The 21,862-nt window shown below is 38.9% G+C and overlaps 1 protein-coding gene and 1 long non-coding RNA gene across 2 annotated transcripts; one reads left to right on the top strand and one right to left on the bottom strand.

Annotated features, from left to right (window-relative positions):
• Positions 1–2,400: 2,400 nt before the first annotated feature.
• LOC139959436 (ubiquitin domain-containing protein UBFD1-like) lies at positions 2,401–14,939 on the bottom strand. The gene is made up of 7 exons (XM_071957065.1): positions 14,787–14,939; positions 10,909–11,456; positions 9,315–9,494; positions 7,282–7,379; positions 5,377–5,482; positions 4,355–4,437; positions 2,401–2,784 (listed from the first exon to the last, which is right to left on the bottom strand). The coding sequence occupies exons 2-7, from the start codon at positions 11,324–11,326 to the stop codon at positions 2,674–2,676; spliced, it is 996 nt and encodes a 331-aa protein (XP_071813166.1). The 5' UTR covers positions 11,327–11,456; positions 14,787–14,939; the 3' UTR covers positions 2,401–2,673.
• Positions 14,940–17,787: 2,848 nt separating this feature from the next.
• LOC139959444 (uncharacterized) lies at positions 17,788–21,278 on the top strand. Its single transcript, XR_011790119.1, has 2 exons — positions 17,788–18,539; positions 19,217–21,278. It is a non-coding gene; the product is annotated as an uncharacterized lncRNA (long non-coding RNA).
• Positions 21,279–21,862: the final 584 nt, after the last annotated feature.

The following is a 21,862-nucleotide window of genomic DNA, read 5'->3' as shown; positions in this document are numbered from 1 at the left end:
CAAAGCGTTCAAAAATACCGCCCCTTCTCTTCCTACACTGCACTTCCAGACATTCTTCCCCGTCAATCCGTCTTGTCACCACCACAACCCCCCCCCCCCCCCCCCCCTCTGCTCGAACCCCATTTGTTAAGGAATATCTTTTGATTAGCGACACGTATTTTATTAATAAATCAGCAAGAGCAGGCAGTAGTTATTTTATGACTTTTTTTTTTTATTTCTTAGTTACACCGTCATTTAACTTCCTACGCAACCCCACACACCCCGATACCATTCCATCCTAATGTAGGAAAATTCCTCATGACACGCAGTCATCTTTGTTCTTCTTAATTAATCTATTGAGTCTCCCAACTATTGAGCCTCCGAAGTGTATTTTTTTCCAAATAGAATGAAGTTACACAGTTTTTAGTAATAAGTTAGAAGAATCTCTTTGTTTGAAGCATTGTGTTATCGGCCCAATTAGTCTTCCGATAAGCGTAAATTAAAAAGAAATCAGCGAGAGCAGGCAGTAATATTTACTTTTCACTTTTCAAATGACATATAGAACGAATTATCAGGTCCACCTGGATATATTTTCATTTATCCCCCCCCCCCCATCCTGCTCCTACCCTACCCTTCCTCAACCTCACACTCTCCGCTTCTCTTACACCTAATGTATGAGATATCCTCGTAAAGTGTGATGATCTAGGTCCCTCATTAATCTAATACATGGGAGGAACTCGCAACTTTCTTCCTGATCCGCATATTCCAAACTTTTTCCAAGAAAAGAGTGACAGTTCCTATTACCCAGAAGTTATGCTAATAACTAAAACAAACTCCCTCCTCGTAAAACGCGATGATCTATTTCCCTCATTAATGTTATGCATGGAGGAACTCTCAAAAGGATGAATGTTCCGTACGTTTTCACGGTAGGCCCCTCTGTCCAAGGTCAACGCACGACTATAACATTAGGTCTAATTATTTCGGATTTTGGTCTCCATTTGCTGCTGTGTACTTGCTGCAAACCAAACCGAGCAACCTATCTACGGTGTCTCTTAAAGGACATCACAACGTCGACAAGAGTTTTTAGTCTCTTTGGTCATATGTTAACGCATATTACTTTACTGGGATAGCATCCAGTACTTGGGTTATAAAGGAAAGGGAGTTTTATTCCAACCCTCCCCCATATGGATTTTAAATAGGGCTGCATACCAAATAGAATATGAACATGCATTATTCACCTCTTTAGTTCAGTGTATAACTTTCCATGTATTGTTTTCTTACCTGAAAGTTACTTGGCAAAAAGGTGTAAATCTTGCTTATAATCCAGTCACATACAGTGATGTGTTCTGTATGTGTACATTTAGTTACCTTTGCATATCATGAAAACAGTGCAATGTTTGAACATCATAGAGATGTTTAGAAAATCAGCACAATTCAGTTTGCAGGAGGGCTACATATTTTATTGAAAAAAAGCATGACGATCCCTACCTGAGATTTTAGAGAACAGTGTTTATAAACATGTCATCATTAGAACCAAGTTTGATCAAAAATCGTACATAAACCCTAGGAGTACTAGGCTCATGTGTGAAATCACTGTTTGAACCCTCATGACCTCAAATAACCTTTGACCTACTTTTTGAGGATGAAATTCTCACCCCTCTATAATTTGTTACAACTTCACCTAAGTCTGGTAAAATATTTAGCAACGAGACTGGGAACAGTAGGCTTTCGTCCACTGATTTAATACTATTTTCACGGACAGACAGACGGACAGACAAAGTGACAAAATTGTCGTGACGGTGACTTTGCCATTAAGCGGCAAAAAAAAAAGGTCAAAAAAATTCCCAAGAAATTCTTTGGCGATTGCATTTTATTTCAGCCATTCCTGCAAAGACACAAGCTCTATTCAATATGCATTGCATTTTCTTTCAAAAGTTCATGTAAACACTGGACCAAGAAGCAAGGCTGTCCAATAATAGATCAGTCCACTGCTGCTCAAACTTACCACCTGTAACTTATTGTGACTTTCAAAAGTACACTTCTGAACTTCAGTTTTCAGAAACAGCATTTTTAGACGAGGCCTTTCAACCGTCTCTCTCCTCTCTCTCTCTTTCTGTCTTCTTTCCTTCGCAATTGGTTCGCCATACTAAACAAGGCAGACGCACCACAATTTTTGCTCCTCCTCAATCCATCCTTCTGAATTCATCCCTTGGCAGAATGTTTTCGGAAGGGTCACATTTTCACATCTCACGGTAAAAAGACAAGATTTTTATAGATACCAATAAATTAAGTTGGAAATCTCTTGTTGGGAAAAGTTGGGAAGTCCACATGTAGCAATCTTGACACTGACACCAAAAACCTCCCTCCAAGACCAATCCTTTTGTTTCTACCATTAATTTTACAGTGGCTGAAATTTTATGGGGGGGGGGGGGTGGGGGTGGGAAAGCCACTTCAAAATCTTTAAATTTATAAAGGCCAGCTTTAACACAGAATTCCAAACTACAAAATTCCATTTCGTGGACTTGGAAGTGCCACAGTAAACAAGGCTTGTTCTTATTGACACCCCGACAAAACTTAACCGTTGTGTCCATAGGTAGAAAAATTGTCAAAGGGGTTCAAAATGGATAGTTGTTCGTCATCGAAATCACATCTGCCAGAGAGCCAAACGACGTTTTCTAACCTCCAAACCGAGGGTCAAAAGTAGAGCCACTTGCCTAGAATGGTATCTTTGATTGCATTCACGTATTGCGCAGGGACCCAGTAAATCCAGTACCGTGAAGCCTCTGTGGGCCCGAGTTGAATGGCCTGTGAAACAGAAAATTCCCACATGATGTAAAAAAATAACTATCACTTCAATCAAGAATGATGGATGATGCATGGGGAAAATTTCTATCATTTGTCAGAGGTCTTGGTGACCCATCGGGATAACTGCAAGCCAAAAAGTCCTTCTGCAGCACACGCCTTTATTGGTATAACTGCAAATTACTATGTCCAAACCCTGTCTCCTTTGTTTTAATTTACCCAAAATACTGAGAGCATACTCTTCTACCAAAAAGCCTGACAACAATGGTCTCCCAGTACATCTGCATCTTCATTGTGTTTCTACCAAGAACCCCCAACCTATCTACTATCTATGAGCAACGCCATCTCACTAAAACAACCACCTACCAACTATCTGTCAAACAAACTTCAGACCAACTCTCTTCGACCAACTGCCCTAACATAACATTCCAAACCAACAATTTTTAACTTGATCATTCCAACTAAAATTATGGAGTAGTTTTAATTACGTGATGATGGTAGGAGGGGTTGAGAATGGAGTGCTTTTGCCTAAGTCATGGATTAGTTTTAATCAAGTGTTGGTAGGAGGGGTGGTGGGGTTGATATACTTGAATTTAAGTTATGGATTAATTTCAATCAAGTGATATTGGTAGGAGGAGTGGGGTTGGAGTGCTTGTGACTAAGTTATGGATAACTTTTAATCAAGTGATGTTGTTAGGAGGAGTGGGGTTGGAGTGCTTGTGACTAAGTTATGGATAACTTTTAATCAAGTGATGTTGTTAGGAGGAGTGGGGTTGGAGTGCTTGTGCCTAAATTATGGATTAGTTTCAATCAAGTGATGTTGGTAGGAGGAGTGGGGTTGGAGTGCTTGTGACTAAGTTATGGATAACTTTTAATCAAGTGATGTTGTTAGGAGGAGTGGGGTTGGAGTGCTTGTGCCTAAGTTATGGATTAGTTTCAATCAAGTGATGTTGGTAGGAGGGGTGGGGTTGGAGTGCTTGTGCCTAAGTTATGGTTTAGTTTCAATCAAGTGATGTTGGTAGGAGGAGTGGGGTTGGAGTGCTTGTGACTAAGTTATGGATAACTTTTAATCAAGTGATGTTGTTAGGAGGAGTGGGGTTGGAGTGCTTGTGACTAAGTTATGGATGACTTTTAATCAAGTGATCATGGTAGGAGGGGTGGGGTTAGAGTGCTTTTGCCTAAGTTATGGAGTAGTTTTAATCGAGTCATTAAATAACTGAAGTACAAACATATCAACCGCACCACCCCTATTGACCAACACTTGATTAAAACTAACATAACTAAGGCACAAGAACTCCACCTACACCCCATCCTACCATCATCAATTGATTATAACTACTCCATAACTTAGGTACAAGCACATCAACCCCACCAGCCCTCCTACCAACACTTTATTAGAACACCCTCTATACTAAAACACTTCTATGCCACCACTCCTACCAATACTTGACTAATATTGCCCTTCTGCAAGATTTCATCCTACCAACACCATCCAACTCCATACTTTGTCCCACCTCCTCTGTATGGTTCTCTCCAATCCTACTCACCACACAGATAGTATTGTCAAACTCACCATTATGTGGTACTCTTCATGTCCTTCTATGGGCTCACTCACAACTGCCTTGACTGAGTTCATGGGTAGTTTTTCCGTCCTCTCTGGAATTATAAGTTACTACAGATTTCATAACTCTGTATCAAGGATGGTACGAAGCTACACTCAAGTCATTTGTCGTTAGGGATGTGCAAAGATGGGTGGGTGGGTGGCTGGGGGTGTGGCCTTCCATTGTCAGTTGGGGGAAGAATAAGACCACTATTATGGGTGTGCACCCCCTTTTCAACCTCACATAAAAAAGTGTTTTTATTAGGCTATAATATAAGGACAATCCTTTGTTTAAAGCTTTAAGACCTAATTTATAGCTAATGTGTGCCTCAGTATGCACCAGTTGGTGTCTACCTTTCTGACAGTCCCCAGACCTCCCTACATGCAAGGGACGAAATAGTTTTAGAGAATTGATTAGCAATAATTGCTCGACAATTCTTGGAAATAGCAATTAGCATTAGCAGGTACTGCATCTTTTGCTAATCAAAAGTAATATTGATTAGCAACTGGCAATTCTTGGGTAGCAAATTGCTATGCGAACCCAGTTATTTCATCCCTTGACATGAGAGTCACCTTCAATGCCCCCAGGGTCACACCCCCATCTTTATAAAATCCTTCATTCACCTCTGGCCCTTCCATAACGGTTCAGCCCCTAACTAAATCAGTCAGAAAACTTGGGACTTTTGCAGTTTTAAACATTCAACTAATCAGTTAAAATGACAGTATGAATGCTATGCTCAGTGAAACATGCTTCAAATTTATACAAATACAAACTAAATATGAACAAAATACAAAGTAAATACAAAATAAACAATAAACTTATTTAATATACATTTCCTTGTGTTCCCTATTGGAAGCAAATATGTACGAATTGTCAAACTGAAATAGTGAATTATATGTCACACTGATATTAAGAAGTGCAATTTTGATTTAAACCTCACACACTGACACGCACACAGACACAAACAAATGGACAATTTTTGTACGATTCTTACCTTTAGTGCCAATCCAGATCTGATCAAGTTCCAGCTTGAATGTTAGCCTAACTTTACTGTTTGCCTTGTTCACCATCCCAGACACAGGTACTGATGGCAGCCTTTCCTGTATCAGGAATAAAATAATTAATTATGATATGACCTTTTGCAGCAGTCGAGAAAATTTCATACAAACCATGAAATTCAAATAAGCATCTTTCCATACATTTTATGAGCTCATCATACTTTAAGATTAAGAGACCACAAATTAGTTGATATATAACACAAAAAAGAATCCTTTTTAAGTAATATTAATGCCTTAAGTTGAAAAACCTCATCAAAACCAGAACAAAGACGAGAATTTTTTTGTGTTGCTAATTTACATGAGTGTTGTACTTAAAAGTGCACAATAATCTGTCATGACAAACAGGGCACTACAATAACAACTGCTTCTTTTTCACTTTAAACAGAAATTTACATAACATCATAGAATTAAGTGAGCGAAGCAAACTCTCAGATTAGAAACACCATTTATGATTGTTGAGCCCCAGTTGTATTACGAAAGCGCTGCACAATTCCATGTGTCCGTCAACTAAGGCGTCCAGAGGTCCCCGATTTAATGTGCCATCGCGGGTTTAAAAGAGTGCCCCTCAATTTCCCTTGATTTTATGTACTGTACCCGGAAGGTCCCAAAATTTATAGAAAGACCCTTATTAATTTTAATTTTGATTGTAAGCTGTGATTATTTACTACTGCAAATGCAAACTCAATCCATATCAGATCATTCAATAATTTCATAGCCTGCAATTCACATTGAAAACACATTTTTTCACACAGTAATAAATAATGAGACTTCCAGTGACCTTCATGTTCTTAGCCATGAACAAACTTCTTCCTTCTGCATGAGGTGTTCTAAACTGAGATATTTGACCTTCATCCATGAAACCATCAAAACTCTGAGTGACCCTCAAAATGCCACCCCTCCTCTTTGAATTTTCATTCTGAAGGTAATTACCCCTTGATCTTAACAAGGGTGCGTGGGAATGGGGGGGGGCAGGGAGAGGGTCAACTTAAATATCATCTCCCTAGATTTCCTAGCAAAGTATTGTCACAGTCTTGTACATGACATGACAGTTGACTGTGCAATAATTTCTTCTCATTGAAGCTATCAATCAGTGGTACATTTGTACAAACTTTGAAGATGAAACCTGGACAAATGTGATTTATTTCCATTTCTCTGTACTCATGCGTATATATTTACATTGTAAGGGATTATGCTGCCAGCACAAGACAGCTGCAGGAAAGATATTTCAACATCTGCGACAGAGATATTATAGCAGCCATTACTGTACTGCATGTCCAACTACTCACATGTAAGACTTTAATACCAGGCTAGCAGCCATTACTGTACTGCATTTCTAACTACTCACTTGTATGTCTTTACTACCAGGCATGCAGCTATTACTGTAATGCAAGTCCAACTAATCACTTGTTCTTCTTTAATACCAGGCATGCAGCCATTACTGTACTGCATGTCTAACTACTCACATGTAAGTACTGCATTTCTAACTACTCACTTGTATGTCTTTACTACCAGGCATACAGCCATTACTGTACTGCATGTCCAACTATGTAAGACTTTAATACCAGGCTAGCAGCCATTACTGTACTGCATGTCCAACTACTCACATGTAAGACTTTAATACCAGGCATACAGCCATTACTGTACTGCATGTCCAACTTTTCACCTGTACGTCTTTAATACCGGGCATGCAGCCATTACTGTACTGCATTTCTAACTACTCACTTGTAAGTCTTTACTACCAAGCATGCAGCCATTACTGTACTGCATGTCCAACTACTCACATGTAAGACTTTAATACCAGGCTAGCAGCCATTATTGTACTTCCATTTCCAACTACTCACATGAACGCCTTTAATACCAGGCATGGCGTCATCTGGTACTCCTTTGTCTAATATCTTTTTGTGCAGCTTCATCTTACAGAAAGGTTCCTTTGTAGCACCTGAGAAAATAAAAGCAAATACAAAAATTATGATCATAAAGAAGCGGAACATGAAAGGGACACAAGATCTACCTACAAAGCTTTTAGGGTAATATTCTCTGGCAATTTCATGTATATTTTTACTAATTAATGTAAAAGCCATCTGTACTTTAAAAACTGCTCAAAACTGAAGTGAAGCGTTATCTTTTACTATTCATCTTCATTTCAAGGGAACTTTCTGCTCAGTTTCTAGAGGAGTGTTTATAATTTGATTAAGTACAAGCTAAGCATGAGTAATAATCATCATAATAATACTCTAAGTCTTACATAGCGCAACACACATTTAAAGTCTTGCTGCTCTAAAGACCAAAAACTTATAACACTGAGAATAGATGAGTCTTAAGTAAAGCTTTAAATTTAGACACAGATTCAACTTCTTTGGATGAGGTAGAATATTCCACAAAGAGGCAGAAGTTTGATGATCATATTAGACTTCATGGTTACAGTAGGAATAGCAACTCAAATGTTAGTACTAAAGCACAGGTGATGAACTGGGGTATATATACCTGTGAACAAGACATTATAAGTATGTTGGGGCAAGGCAATGGATGTATTTGAAAGTAAGGTGTTATGCAAAGTCAATATGTTTGTGTCTGTATACCATGTTTACCATTCCAAGCATGTGACCGGATTCCTTTATTTGTCAAGCCATGCCATGCTGAATAACAAGGTGCGGTTACGGTCGGCTGAACTCCCTACTGTATATAACAAACAGTTCCACATGCCTCTAGTGCTCTTTCTTGTGACGCAGCATATTTTATCTTATAAAACCCGTTTCCGTTTCCTGTAACTCTGCCCAGCACCGAAGTCTCTATCGTAATCAATCAGAATTAATTACCTGCTTACCTGAACTTTTATAAATACTGTGGAATACACCAGCATACTGTGGAATACTCCAGCATACTGTGGAAAATGTACTAACCAGTCTCGTACCCAACGGCCGGACCAACCCCTACACCACCGGACACTACCAAAACGAGGAACCTCTGCGCACGTTACTTAAGTTCTAAGTTTGTAAGTTACTGGTACGTTGTGTTTTTTTTGTATAATTTCATGCAATTACAAGGACAGTTCTATTATATTTCATTTTACATTTAACTGCCCTTTCGTCTACTTTCTCGTCTGCCGATTCATTTCCCACTCCGACAACAAAACCTAAAGATAACTAAAACCTGTATCTGACTTCGTAACAAAGGTGAAGAAATTTTGAAATTGTTGTGTGATTCAACAGGAAGGAGGTTCAAGTTGAGAAGGATTAGAATAACAACAGTTTAGATCTGGCCCGTGAAACTAATCTTGGCTGCAGAGTTCTGAATGCGTCATAATTTCATAAGGTGACGATTTTGGGGAGGCCATTTGTAAGCTATTACAAATGTGCAAGCCGAAGGACCAAAATGAATCCACCAGCATTTCAGTTGCTTGTTGGTCTAATTTGTTATGGATTTTACCAATTTTGTGAAGAGCTAAAAGAAGCTAATTTACAGATGATAATAACATGTTCAACAATATTTAGATTGTCAAATATTACTTCTAGGTTCCTACGAGTGATACGCGATAGGTTTGTCACAGATTTTAAAAGTCAAAGCCTATAAATTCCCCCTCCCCCCTTCCCGTCTCCATATGTTTCACAACGTAAAATCATGTATTCTGTTAAGTTAGGGTATGCGAGGGAGATGGAGTCCTCATATATGGTGCGAGGTGATGGTTAAACTGCAGCCAACATTTACTGCCAAACTTGCCAATTTTTAAATTTGAATCAATGACAGAATATTTTGCTCATGATTTTTATGCTACTGTTAACAGGACTACACTACAAAGAACAGTAAAGAGAGAAAGGGAGGGATGGATTGGGAGGTGGGTGGATTGGGAGGGGGGTAATTGTCAGTTTGATCCAACCTTTCTTTTCTTCTTCTGCGAGTGCTTTTTTGTCCACCGGCTTGTTGACCTCGAGTACGTCATCCAACTTTGACCCGACCAGCATAAACTTGGCACCTTTCGTAACTTTCAGCTCTCTCAACGTTTTGTCGTCTTTCAACAACCCTTTGAACATAAGTTTTTGCATGGCAGACGGAACACCTGGCATACAAAAGCAATAGGCAACATAGTTGTTAGCTTACATATCAATCAAAGAAAACAATTTTGGGGGGCAAATGATTCTCCAAAAATTTGAAACAAAGAAGCTACAAGTTACTAAAATAAATAGCCACTCCAGGAGTAGAATACTTAAACCTGACATGCAAGAAACAAACAAAATTTTAAACAATTTTGTTTTATAATTATACTTTTTTTAAAGAGTACCTGTGCAGTACTTCCATACATTTATGTAAAAGCTTCATTTCAAATCCAGCTCATCATATTCCATTCAATAAGAGCAATTTTGCATCCTTGGCATCTATTGGTAATTTAGTGTACTTTCTACCAGGCTTGTTGGTTTTTCACTTAATTACCTTTTCTTCAGCATTGTTCTGTACCATGTCTGTGTGAGGTCTCTCCTAAGCTTCAGGTATGACCCTATTTCAACTATTGTGCAACTGACGGAGCAAACTAACATTTCTTTGCTTGAGCATTTGTGTGACAGGTGCAATTTACAATGCCAAATTTCCAAAGGGTTTTCCAAGCAGAAGGGCAAGGTTTCCCTCCATAGACTACTGTCTAACTTCCTGTGATGGAGTTTTAAGTATTAAAATTTTTCATGGACATCATTTGGCTTACTATAATATATACTTTGTCTTTCTTGTGTTGCTTCAGTGTACACAGTACATATGAATGGTTGAGGTCATTACTTGTAAACACAAGACTAAGACTACCTACTGTACACAATACTAATTTATGTTCCTCTCTAAAACACTCTCTTTCTTATAATCGCTGTAATTTGAAAGAGACTAGTAAATAAAACTGGCCTTTACAATATGTGAGATATGTAATTTGACTCTTAATAATTACCAATATTTCACATTTTTTCAGGTAGTGAAGAAGTATTATGTATACATGTCATTACTGTACACATACAGTATCACCTGCATTTTAAATCACACGAAAAGACTGTTAAACTTTATACCTTCTGATGAATTCAGTTTTGTAAAGCCTCAAGGTAAGGTAAGGAATTCGACCAAACGTGAACAAGATGAGAAGCAAACCACATTCAACTTGATTGTCATTGTGTGGATAGATGGGGCAGTTTGCAAGCTTAAGACTTCACAACTGATAAACATTTGCCAGTTTGAAGTCACCTCATCTTCAGTCAAAAACTGAACATGCAGTATAATAAAACTGTAATATTGCTGATCTTGTGATATTTTTCACAACATGATTCAAAATTGAAAGGACCAACACTGAAACTGCTGTTGCCACCTTAACAGAAATTTACCTGCCAGAATACAAAGAAACAAAGAAATATTGTTTGTGAAAAAAAAATAGCCACAAAACTAGCTTAACAGCATCTAGACCATATGTACAGTATCTTCCAAAATAAAAATGCACACATATTTACCTGTGACAGTTTGAATATGACCTTTTAATCCGGAGACTGTACCATCAAGGTCAAAGGTCACATCGTACTTTTGCTTGTTGAACATGACTTTGAACGTGACCTTCTCCTTGGGAGTTGCATCCTCCGCTGTTTCAGTTTTTGTCTCGCTACTGTTTCCTGAGGTGTCAAGCTTTTGTTTCTTTTCTTCGCTTTGTTCTACTGATGCACTCTCAGCTTTCTCTTCTGTCGATGTGCCATCCCCACTCCCACTTTCGAGGCCAGAATCTTTACCATTCTCAGTCCTATCAACTGTCTCTGGCTTTTTCTCTTGCGGTGGGTCAATGTCCATGGGGCTGTCACCCTGTTTCGCTTTGCTATCTGGCAAATCCACACTTGTGTCCTTTGTTGGCGAATTAAATGTTTCCTTTTCTCCATCCATTTTTTAAAGATGTTCAAGCGAGCAAATGAATACAAGAAACAATGTGAAAAGATGAAGAAATAAATCCACTCAAGGTAAAATATTTCGGACTGATATAACTGGCTGCTTTTAGCCCTTCAAAATAAATATCCTGTAGAGATGAAAGGAGAGTAAAAAATTTAGGTGAATATAAACACATCAGGGAATAATCATGCTCATATTTTGTGCAGTATTTTTTCAAAGGCACTGAATTGTTACTCTCATTGGCCTCCAACAACATGTCAAAGGTCGTACACATAAAAATGGGCACACACTTGACTTGCTCATCACCCGCAAAATCGATGATGTCATATCTGACGTCAACATCTTGTATGATACGGATTCGGACCACAGCGCCATCAGTTGTCAGATTGGAATATCTCAACCAGCCGCTATTAGAGTGACAAAAACTACTCGGAATCTGCGTGATCTTGCCATCCCTGATTTCATTAATGACATTGGAAAATCTGCCCTCGCCAACCATCTTGATAGAGATCTCGACACATTGGCACTCCAATACGATAATGTTCTTACCAGCTTGCTCGATCACCATGCTCCCTGGACTACCAAGTCTACCACCCTGAGAACAAATGATCTGCGTCAAGCGAAACGTGTCAAGCGCCGTTGTGAACGGAAGTGGCTTGCATCAGGCCTAGAAGTGCACAGACAAATTTTTCATGAACAGTGTAAGACTTATCGTCAAATGCTTACCGATGCTAAGCGGGCTCACCACCAAAGATGTATTGCCGAATGCGATGACCGTCAATTATTCCGCCTTGTTGACAAAATTTCTAATCCTGATAACACCAGAAGCCGTATTTTACCAGACTTTACGTGTGCTAAAACACTAGCAAACAAGTTTGCAAGCTTTTTTGACGATAAGATTAAGGATCTTCACGGTCGGATGCACGATGATGACTCACCTATTTACATTGAGGATCTGTGTCAGTGCTCTTTCACTAATTTCACAGCTGCGACAGTTGGTCAAATTCGCGACGTCATTATGAAATCGTCCATGAAATCATCATCCTTGGATCCGCTACCAACAGATCTTCTGAAGGAATGCATCGAGGCTGTACTCCCTTGCATCACGCGGATTGTAAACCAATCTTTGACATCTGGAAAGATAACGTCCTCTTTGAAAACCTCCAGAGTTACACCATTGCTTAAGAAGGCCAACCTCTGTAAGAATGATCTCAATAATTACACACCAATATCGAACTTGAAGTTTTTATTCAAGACCATCGAACGAGTCGGTTTCTCTCAAATTAATGAATACCTTCAACGTAATAACCTGATGGCCGAGAAGCAGTCTGCTTACCGTAAATTCCATAGTACTGAAACGGCTTTACTCCGCGTCTACAATGACCTCCTCCAAGCAGTCGACCACCACCAGGACACGGCTTTAATACTATTGGATTTTTCAGCGGCTTTTGATACGATCGACCATGACATTTTACTTCATCGCTTACATGATCGCTACGGCATTGGTGGGACAGCTCTTGATTGGTTCTCTTCGTACCTCAGCGACCGAGTTCAGACAATTAACATCAATGGTGTTCAGTCCGATGAATATTCAATTAATGAAGGTGTACCACAAGGATCAGTAGCCGGTCCCTCCATTTTTACCATGTATACAGCACCTATCGCCGATATAATAAAGTCCCATGGTATCGAACATATGATCTACGCCGATGACACACAATTGTACCTCGTGTTGGACCCGATGGATCGCGGCAATGCCATTCATAGACTGGAGATATGTATCGCTGACATTAAAACATGGAGTGTGAAAAACAAGCTTACGTTGAACGAATCCAAAACCGAAGTTCTTCATCTTACGTCTAGGTTCAAGAGATCTCCCTCTTTTCCAAATATATCTATATGCGGAGCCGAAATTCCTCCGTCTGCAGCTGTGAAAGACCTCGGAGTCACGCTTGACAACACTCTACAGATGAGAGGTCATGTCAGAGAAGTTGCTCGAAACGCTTCATTTTTATTATACAAAATCGGCAAAATACGTCACTTCCTCGATAATTCATCAACAGAACGCCTGGTACACGCTTTTGTAACGTCCCGTTTGGATTATTGCCATAGTTTATTTTATGGTCTTCCGGCTCGTGACCTTGGGAGACTCCAGTTAGTTCAGAATGCTGCAGCGAGACTTGTCACTAAGATAAAGCGCAATGACCATCAGCACATTACACCAGTTCTCCGAGATTTACATTGGCTACCCATTAGAGACAGGGTTGTTTTCAAAGTCCGCTTCTTACATACAAAGCCCTTAACAATCAGGGACCTACTTACATCTCTGAACTTTTATTGCCTTACACACCACCCCGGTTACTTCGTTCTGCATCTCTTGCCCTACTGGAGCCCCCCAAGAACACCAACACGTCGTTCTACGGTCACCGAGCCTTTGCAGCAGCAGCCCCAGACATTTGGAACAAGCTTCCGGTTGACATCAGAACCGCTCCATCTGTGACTATTTTTAAGAGCCGTTTAATAACATATCTTTTTAACAATGACATTTCATAACTTTTTCCATACTTTAACTTTCTTATACCTTTATCCACATTTTTACCATGTCTATTTGTATCTCCTGATCTTTTATGTGTTTTTTTAGTGTTTTTATTCGTTGTTTGATATTTTGCAGTTTTGTAGTTTTGTATTTTTCTGTTTCACCTTTTATTGTAAAGCGCTTAGTGGCCTTTGTGATGTTAGGCGCTATATAAATGCTTTATATTATTATTATTATTATACTGTAGTTCCTGGCCATTTAGAGAACTGCTACACATATTTACACTTATATAGCAACAGAACTGGACCATTTTGTATAGCAAGTAGCGATGCAATACTGAATAAATTACTGGGTCTATTACAGGGTTGTATGAAATGGGCAGAGAGTATATTGGTACAGCAACAAAGTTAGATCTTAGGCCCTAAGAGATATGTCTGGTTTACCTATAATACACACCATATTGTAGCTTACAGAGATTCCTTATAACTAGGTTTATGAGAACAATTCCTTTGTACTGCAAACTTGGCTAGCCTAGGTTATTTGCAGTGTTAAGTTAGGCCTTGATTAGTAGCCAAATTGAGCTCTTAAATTAAATCTTGGTCGCAAACTGGAAGATTTTTACTGTAGCCTATACGCTACCTGTAAGCTTACTCCTCAATTTTAACGAACACCTGAATGATATAGCAATTAATGCTCAAGAAATTAAAAGCACACTAGGCTTAGTCCATGCTTTAACACTAGGTCTAGCCTAAGCTCTGTACTTTGTATCTCTTAACATGTTAGTAGGCGCATCTGTAAAGGCTGCTTGCGATTGAGAACATGTTGATGTTGCAAAAGTCTTAACAGATCAGAACGTAGAAACAAATGAGCTATTGACAGATCAAATAGCATTGTTTTGATAATATGCAATGGTTAAGTTACCGTTGGGAACACATTTATGCGGTATTCAGCTCTCTTTTCCTTGCAACTCGTCACCTTTCTCAACACAGGGGTCTTACGTCATGTTTTGTTATTGAGCAACACCGCCCCCACACTCTCGTTCTCTCGATTTAGGACTGTGCCGTTTTCACATGACATCCTAATAAATGTGGGTCCCTAAGGGGAGGATTTTCTCTATTGCACGTTTATCCTTGTAGGTACAGCAAATATATATTTTTCGGTCGTATCAAAGTTTGAGCTCAGACCCTTTGAACTTCTTCAAGGCATTACGTGAAGTCCCTATCACATGGCACCTTCACATGGCACCACAAACAGCAAAGTAATCATCATTACAATATTTACGAACAAAGCAGTAAGAAATAATTAAGTGACAAATATGGGCGGGCCGGCGAGCGTATACCACTGATTTGTACACTCAGTGGCGTATACACTGGCTTCAATTTTCTGTGTGTGAAAGCATAGAAGCATATGTATTTCCTTTGTAAAAAGCGAAGAAGTTTATGTTAGGAAAGTACCGAAAATAAAACAATTTATACGATGTGCCTCTTCTGTTATGCATAAAATCTATTCACAACACAGACACAAAACTGCAATAATACTTAAACTTTCAGTAAGAAATCAACTATCTTCGGTGCTATTCATCTATCTCTGGATTTGGATCTCATTCCGAATACGCGCTCACTAGTGATGCAAGACGAGTGCGCCTTATTATAAAACGCAAAATTGTTGGAAACGGGCGCTTTGTAATATCTATCCTACATAAAAGATATACATACGTGTATGTGTGAGCCTTGAGGTACCGTAAATGTCGTCATAATACAAAGCGGTTGTGTCCAATGCAAAGTTTTTTTTTCTTTTTTTCGTAGGTTGCATATCGACATTTTTATACTTTTCATTATCCTGCAATATATGCAGCGCTAACTAGTTGTACACACTTTCAGTGTTCGTTTTGTATAAGTTATTGCAGCTGTTCGGGTTATTGGAGGAAAGAAACGATAGTTGCAAGACAATAGCGCAGGAAGCCTTGTATTGTCCTGTAAGTTAGTTGTACGGTATCTCAAGCATTGCTATATTTGACGGTGAACGGAAAACCATTGCCAGGTGGAGTAAAAGTTTATATTGCTTGCCAAATTATATCGCATCGGCAAAATATATAGCTCAGTGTACAACCTTACCTCGGGCAGTCATCACTTAGCGTTTAAAGTTATATTTACGTGCAAATGCGAATATATTATAGTTGTATAATGAACATATATTGGCAGTGTATAAAATGTCTGATGAATATAAGTAACCATAAAGACGGCTCCAGGCCAATGTAACCTGGAATTCAGTAGTTGGAGCCGGGGGCATTAAAAAATTAAGCAGACTGGCAACAACAATTTTAAAGTGGGCGCAATATTCGTGAAACTCGTTAAGTTTTGTACTATGATGGTGAGTGGGTGTAGTGGTAAATATAAACACGGGGGTGCCATGGAGGTCAGGCCATGGCCACGTGTCTGGCTATGGGTCCAGACGACTAACTCTATGTGTAGCTATTGATATTTTTTGTCCATTCCGCAAATTGTCATCAGCTCTTTTCGGAATAACTACTATAGCTACAAGCCTACAACAACGCTACAATTACACACATACCAGTCACTATATAGCTAATTGCTCGGAATGAATGGTTCAGGTTCAAACTTCAGTAAGCTTGTAACCTCCTTTACCCTCCAACTGAGAGACTTTATAAAAGCTATACCGGGTCAATGGCTTCGAGAATTATGGAAGGTCAGGGACCTCCAAGAAAGTTTGCGAAGGCAGTTCTCTGTATGCTCAAATGTGTTTACAAAAGGCTCTCAGCAAGGGCTGATCAGCAGCTGGTTGGAAATTAATAAGCGTGAACATTCTTCGCATGCTAACAGTAATCTATATAGACATATACGCAAGGAGTTGCTGCAGTTACCCTGTGGTACCGGAGGCCTTTATTTTTAGTGCAATGTTGATGAGGTATTTCCGCTTTACTGCATCTACATTAGTAGGCCTACGCATATCTGCAATAATCGGAAATACGCTGCACTATGTTATAACCGATTTCCTAAAGATATTTATCGGTGAATCCTTGAACCAAATTCATAATTAGTCAAAGAGTTGAACTTCCTCCCCTCATCAACATGATTCCAATGTAAAGATTCTAAACAATCGCAAACATTTGAAAACTCCATAATTACCGTACGGCCTATTATATTGCTCTTTCATCATAAAAAAAAGGCCAGTGGTGACTCTTTGAGCCACATTTGCAAGTCACAGCTAATAATCTCTGACTGAAGATGCATCACAATATTATTTGGGGGAAAGGCCAATGCAATGAATGGGAGGGTAGGAACATTGACACCCATTATAGCTCGCCCAGGTAAAGACTCGTCACTGACAATAAGGGGCTAGCTATTATCCATTCATGAGGACACAGCCCCCGGATACATTCATTCATGAGACTACATGGCCCAGTGCATGCGAGAAAATGATCTTGTTCAATTGTCAATGTGCAAACGTTTTTCTATCGGCTGATAGCTATTTGTATTATTTTATTTACAGTTTATTTGGAAACTAGTGTTATTTCATGTGAAAGATGGAGGACATTGTCACCGAGGACACGTTATAGGTGCGTCGAGAGTCTCACTTGTCAGTAGCTGTATGATTTTGGTTACTAGCTCTAAGGCACTGCAAATATCAGAGATCCGGGAATCCGAAGGACCCTCATATCTCACTTATGTCACCTTACATTGGAGAGCCATGGTAAATTATGTATACCCCTGATAAAAAACGCAGGTTTCATGGATACAAACTAATGGTTTCAACCCCCGATCCCCTCTCTCTCACAATCAATCAATCAATGATGCATTGGAAATTAAGTAGCAGCCTTTCAGGGACACGCAATTGATATGTACTGGATCCCAAAATTGGCCTGGGTAATTTTGAATATTGCACATTTGATCCATGAACGAGCCATAGGCCATCAGCTGAAGGTCGAAATTCGCTTGTTTCGTTCCAGCAACTGCGGGTCTAAAATTTCTCTACAGCATTGAATACATAAATTAATTAAGATTAATGATCCAAAAGTTCTCCATGTACTTTCCTGCAGTTTTTTTGCAATTCCGCTCGAAAGATCGAACTATATTTTGTATTGCGTATGTTAAGAAACTTGCCGTTTTACGTTCAAAAGTTGTGCGCCAGTGAGATATCTGTACCATGTGATATGAATTGTCCAATGAGCCATGAGTTCTGTGTGCAATCTTTGTAGAAAACAACAAACATGGCGGCTCCCACGGGCGCTAGTCAGTCTCCGACACACGGAAATCTACAGTGCTCAGTGCACATTGAATCTGTAAAATTTGAAGCATTTAAGGCACTGACGAATAAACGATGGACTAAAGTTACTTCCTGCGCTAAAGATTGGCTTAATCTCAGCGGCGGAGACAGTGATATCGCCGTACTACTGATTACTCCATGGCCTACTACGATCAAGCGTGTGTTCAACAGCATAGTATGATGGGGTTCCACGATAAGTGTTACAGGCGGTTCATTGATAGCAAGCACATTGCTGCAAGAAAACGGACAGTTCCAGAGGAGACCCCATATGATTTTAAACGAAGAATTGACGGAAAAGATCGAGGAAACCAAGCAGAAGCTCTGGTGTATTGCCTGTTCAATTTATTATATTACGGGACAAGCTGCAGCAGGCAGAGACTTTCGATGGAGGTACAGTAAGCCTAAGCATACTACACGACTCTACTTGTACTTCTGTGGCATAGTTGAAGTGTTAAGAGAAGTTGCATAATGCAAGATCGGTAGCTCTTAAGGGATATAATCCAAGTCAAAGGGCACAGTGTTGGACCTGAACATAATATAATTAGTGGCATGGTCATCTGATTTGTTTTGTTATATGGTGGTAGGAACGGAAATTTGTTTCAAATTCTCCATCTGGGGCACTAGCCTAAGTGTTAAATACAGGCTTCATAGTTTTCTTACTGTGGCCCTTTATTTGAATGATAGAGATATTATATTAGTTAGAAAAATAAGTGTAACAAAGGTGCAATAAGGTTAGGTTTGCAAGGTCTTATGGTCAGCCTGTCTAGCTTTACCAAAATGAACAAGTATGTGTCTCTTTATTATTAGTAACAGATATAATCTACCATTGTATAATTTAAACCGTAACATTAAGAGATAATGTACTGTACTGTCAAAAAAAGCCTGTTTTAATTCTGTTTTGCATGACACTGGTTTGCAAAATTTGAATGTGTCTTTGTTTGTCCATAGAAGATGAGCAGATCACATGGTATATAAATAAAATTGTCTTGGTTCTTATTCGTTCAAACTTACATTTTGATCAACAGAAAATGCAAAACAATTTGCTTTTTTTATTTCATTTTATTAAGGTATTGCTTCGACAAGCAGCAGAGCGGAAAAAAGATGAGCCCAGATTTTATGAATATTAGAGGAAAAGACCCTGTTGCCATTGAAGTGAGGTACCACTCTCAATGTTGAAGAAACTAGATACAATTCTTGACAAGGAAGACATACAGATCTTGAAAGGTAAAGTACTCTCTTCAATGTGTGGTTCATTGAGTGTTCAGGGGTGGATCTAGGACTTTTGGAATATGGGGGTCCTCCCCCAAGGAAAATTAAAAAATTCTCTAAACGCTTTGAGATGCAATATCAGGTTAATCTTTCCATTGAAATTATTAAAGTAATTTGCAACATATTTCTAGCTGAATTGTAATTATATTGGTACCCCATCATAAAATGTGAGACTCAAAAATATCCAATTTCATGGTACAAGGTGTTCTGTTCATCTCCTCCTCAGAGCAGAGTTTACCACCAACAAAAGATGCTCTGATCCAGCGCTGCACCAACCAGGCTGCTATTCACAGTAGGGCATTGCAGCAAAGGATTGATGCCCTCTCACCAGAGGGACATGGATGGAAACTTGAAAATGATGACCTTATAATCACTTGGATGACGAAGCCACCTGACCCAGATGTTTTGCTTCAGTGTGTCAGCAGTAGCTGTAGAGTCGGCAAATGTCTTAAAGACAGATGTTCCTGAATGAATGCACAACTACCGTGTACAGACCTATGTAAATATAGAAATTGCAGCAACTTCCAAGAAGATGTTGAGATTGTTGATGCAGGGGAAGATGATTTGGAGGATGAACTGTGATGGTGTTAAATCTTGATATCTTAGTCTGAAATTTTAATCAAGTTTGAAGTTTGTGAAGAGGGTTAACTTTTTCAAAGTCATGTTGTCATTATTTTGTTCCCCAGAGTTTAAAGGAACCAGAAAACATGATCTTATTCATATATTCATTTTAGCTATTAGTAGTTTTACGTAGATTACCCTACCTACCAGACACCTTTGATAAATATCCACATTTTCTTCAAATCACACTTTTTCTTGAGAGGGGAGGGGAGGGGAGGGGGGAGGAGAGTGTTATGGGCATGCTTTACCTCTTGCATATTCACAACTACATTTACTGATGACGATGACGCAAATACCGCGTCCTGAAACCAGTCAAAGGTTTATATACTGTTGTTGGGGAACCATCGCCCCTGACCCTGTTCCAATATCACGGTTCTTTATTGTTTGCCGTAACATTTCGTTACCTGTTTTATTCATATTGTTAATATGTCTGTGCATCTGTTCAAGTTTTGACAGAAGGATATTCAAGTCTTTAGTGACTTTTATTTCATCTAATTATCTTCACCTCTACTACGGAATAGACTTTCCCTTTTCAATACCATATCTGACTTCCATGCAGTGAATTGAAGTGGATACTGTTAAGACTAGTACAACTGTCCTTGGATGAACTTTTAATCACTTATTAATTCCGCGCCGCGCCTTTTGATGAAGAACCTGTATCTTGAATCATCGCAAAGGCCCAGCTCTACTACACCATTGAGTGTATCGACCCAGTCTTAATAGATACATTATTTCTTTCTATCTGGGGCTTAAGTTAACTGTCTTCGTTATTCACTTATTTGTACCATTCACCTTTATTATTCATATTATTTGTAGAATATAGAACTATTATTATTCAAAATACCATTTGAAACCTTGTCGATCTTTTCTTTTATACGTTAACTCCCTTGGAAACTCTTTTTGCAGGAATAAGAATTATAAACATGTCGTTTCAGTAACAAGGAGAAAATACCTAGTTGTGCAGAAGACTGTAGAAAGAGTACTAAGGTAACGGATATATACCGACTATAACTTTATTTCACATCTACGATATGCCATGACGTCTTAGTGTGCCAACTTATATATTGATTTATACAAAAGAAATAGCTCACTGGTCTTGGGGCATTGGTACATCTCATTGTAACTAGGGATTTAGCTACATGTAAAGTAGAGGGGGAGGGGGTCGCATTTGTAAAACAGTTTGGATGGGGAGTGTAACAATTATGGAGAGGAACTTTTCATTATATGTGTATATTTACGCATACATGCACAGACGAAATGCATTCATAACATAGGGGGAAAATCTAAAAATATTTGATTTATTACAAAGCATTATATCTGAGTTTATTAAAAGTGGTATATTTTTATAATTAAAACCTTTAAGTTATAATGTGCAAAAATTGTATTTCATATTTCAAAGTTGAAAATGTGATTTTTTACCATTTTGGCGAAAATGGAGGGGGGGGGCACAACTTGTAATGCCTGAAAACAACCCTCACTGACCCTTAGACCAGAATCCTCTTCCACCATTCTTGTAACCCTGACCCAACTATTATACAAAAAAAATATCTCAGTCGTAATTTAACATATAAGAAAAGAGTGGTATGTATGCACCACTGTACCAAATCTAACGTTAGCACATGTGTTCCTAATACATAGCATCGTAGCACGTAATGTCTACATAACATACCCAATTTCAAGGGTTTCTTACAAAAATACTGCAGGAAATTTTTTGGAGAACTTTTGATATAATGTTTGTGATGCATTAAACTACCCAAAAATGCATTAAAAGTCTAGACCCGGTGTTGCTGGAACGAAACTGATTTTACAGCCACATTTTGAGC

The sequence above is a fragment of the Apostichopus japonicus genome, chromosome 19, assembly GCF_037975245.1.
Source record: "Apostichopus japonicus isolate 1M-3 chromosome 19, ASM3797524v1, whole genome shotgun sequence".
In the NCBI taxonomy this organism is placed as follows: Eukaryota; Metazoa; Echinodermata; class Holothuroidea; order Aspidochirotida; family Stichopodidae; genus Apostichopus; species Apostichopus japonicus.
Note: the sequence above shows the minus strand (reverse complement) of the source record. Positions and strands in the feature narration are given on the sequence as shown.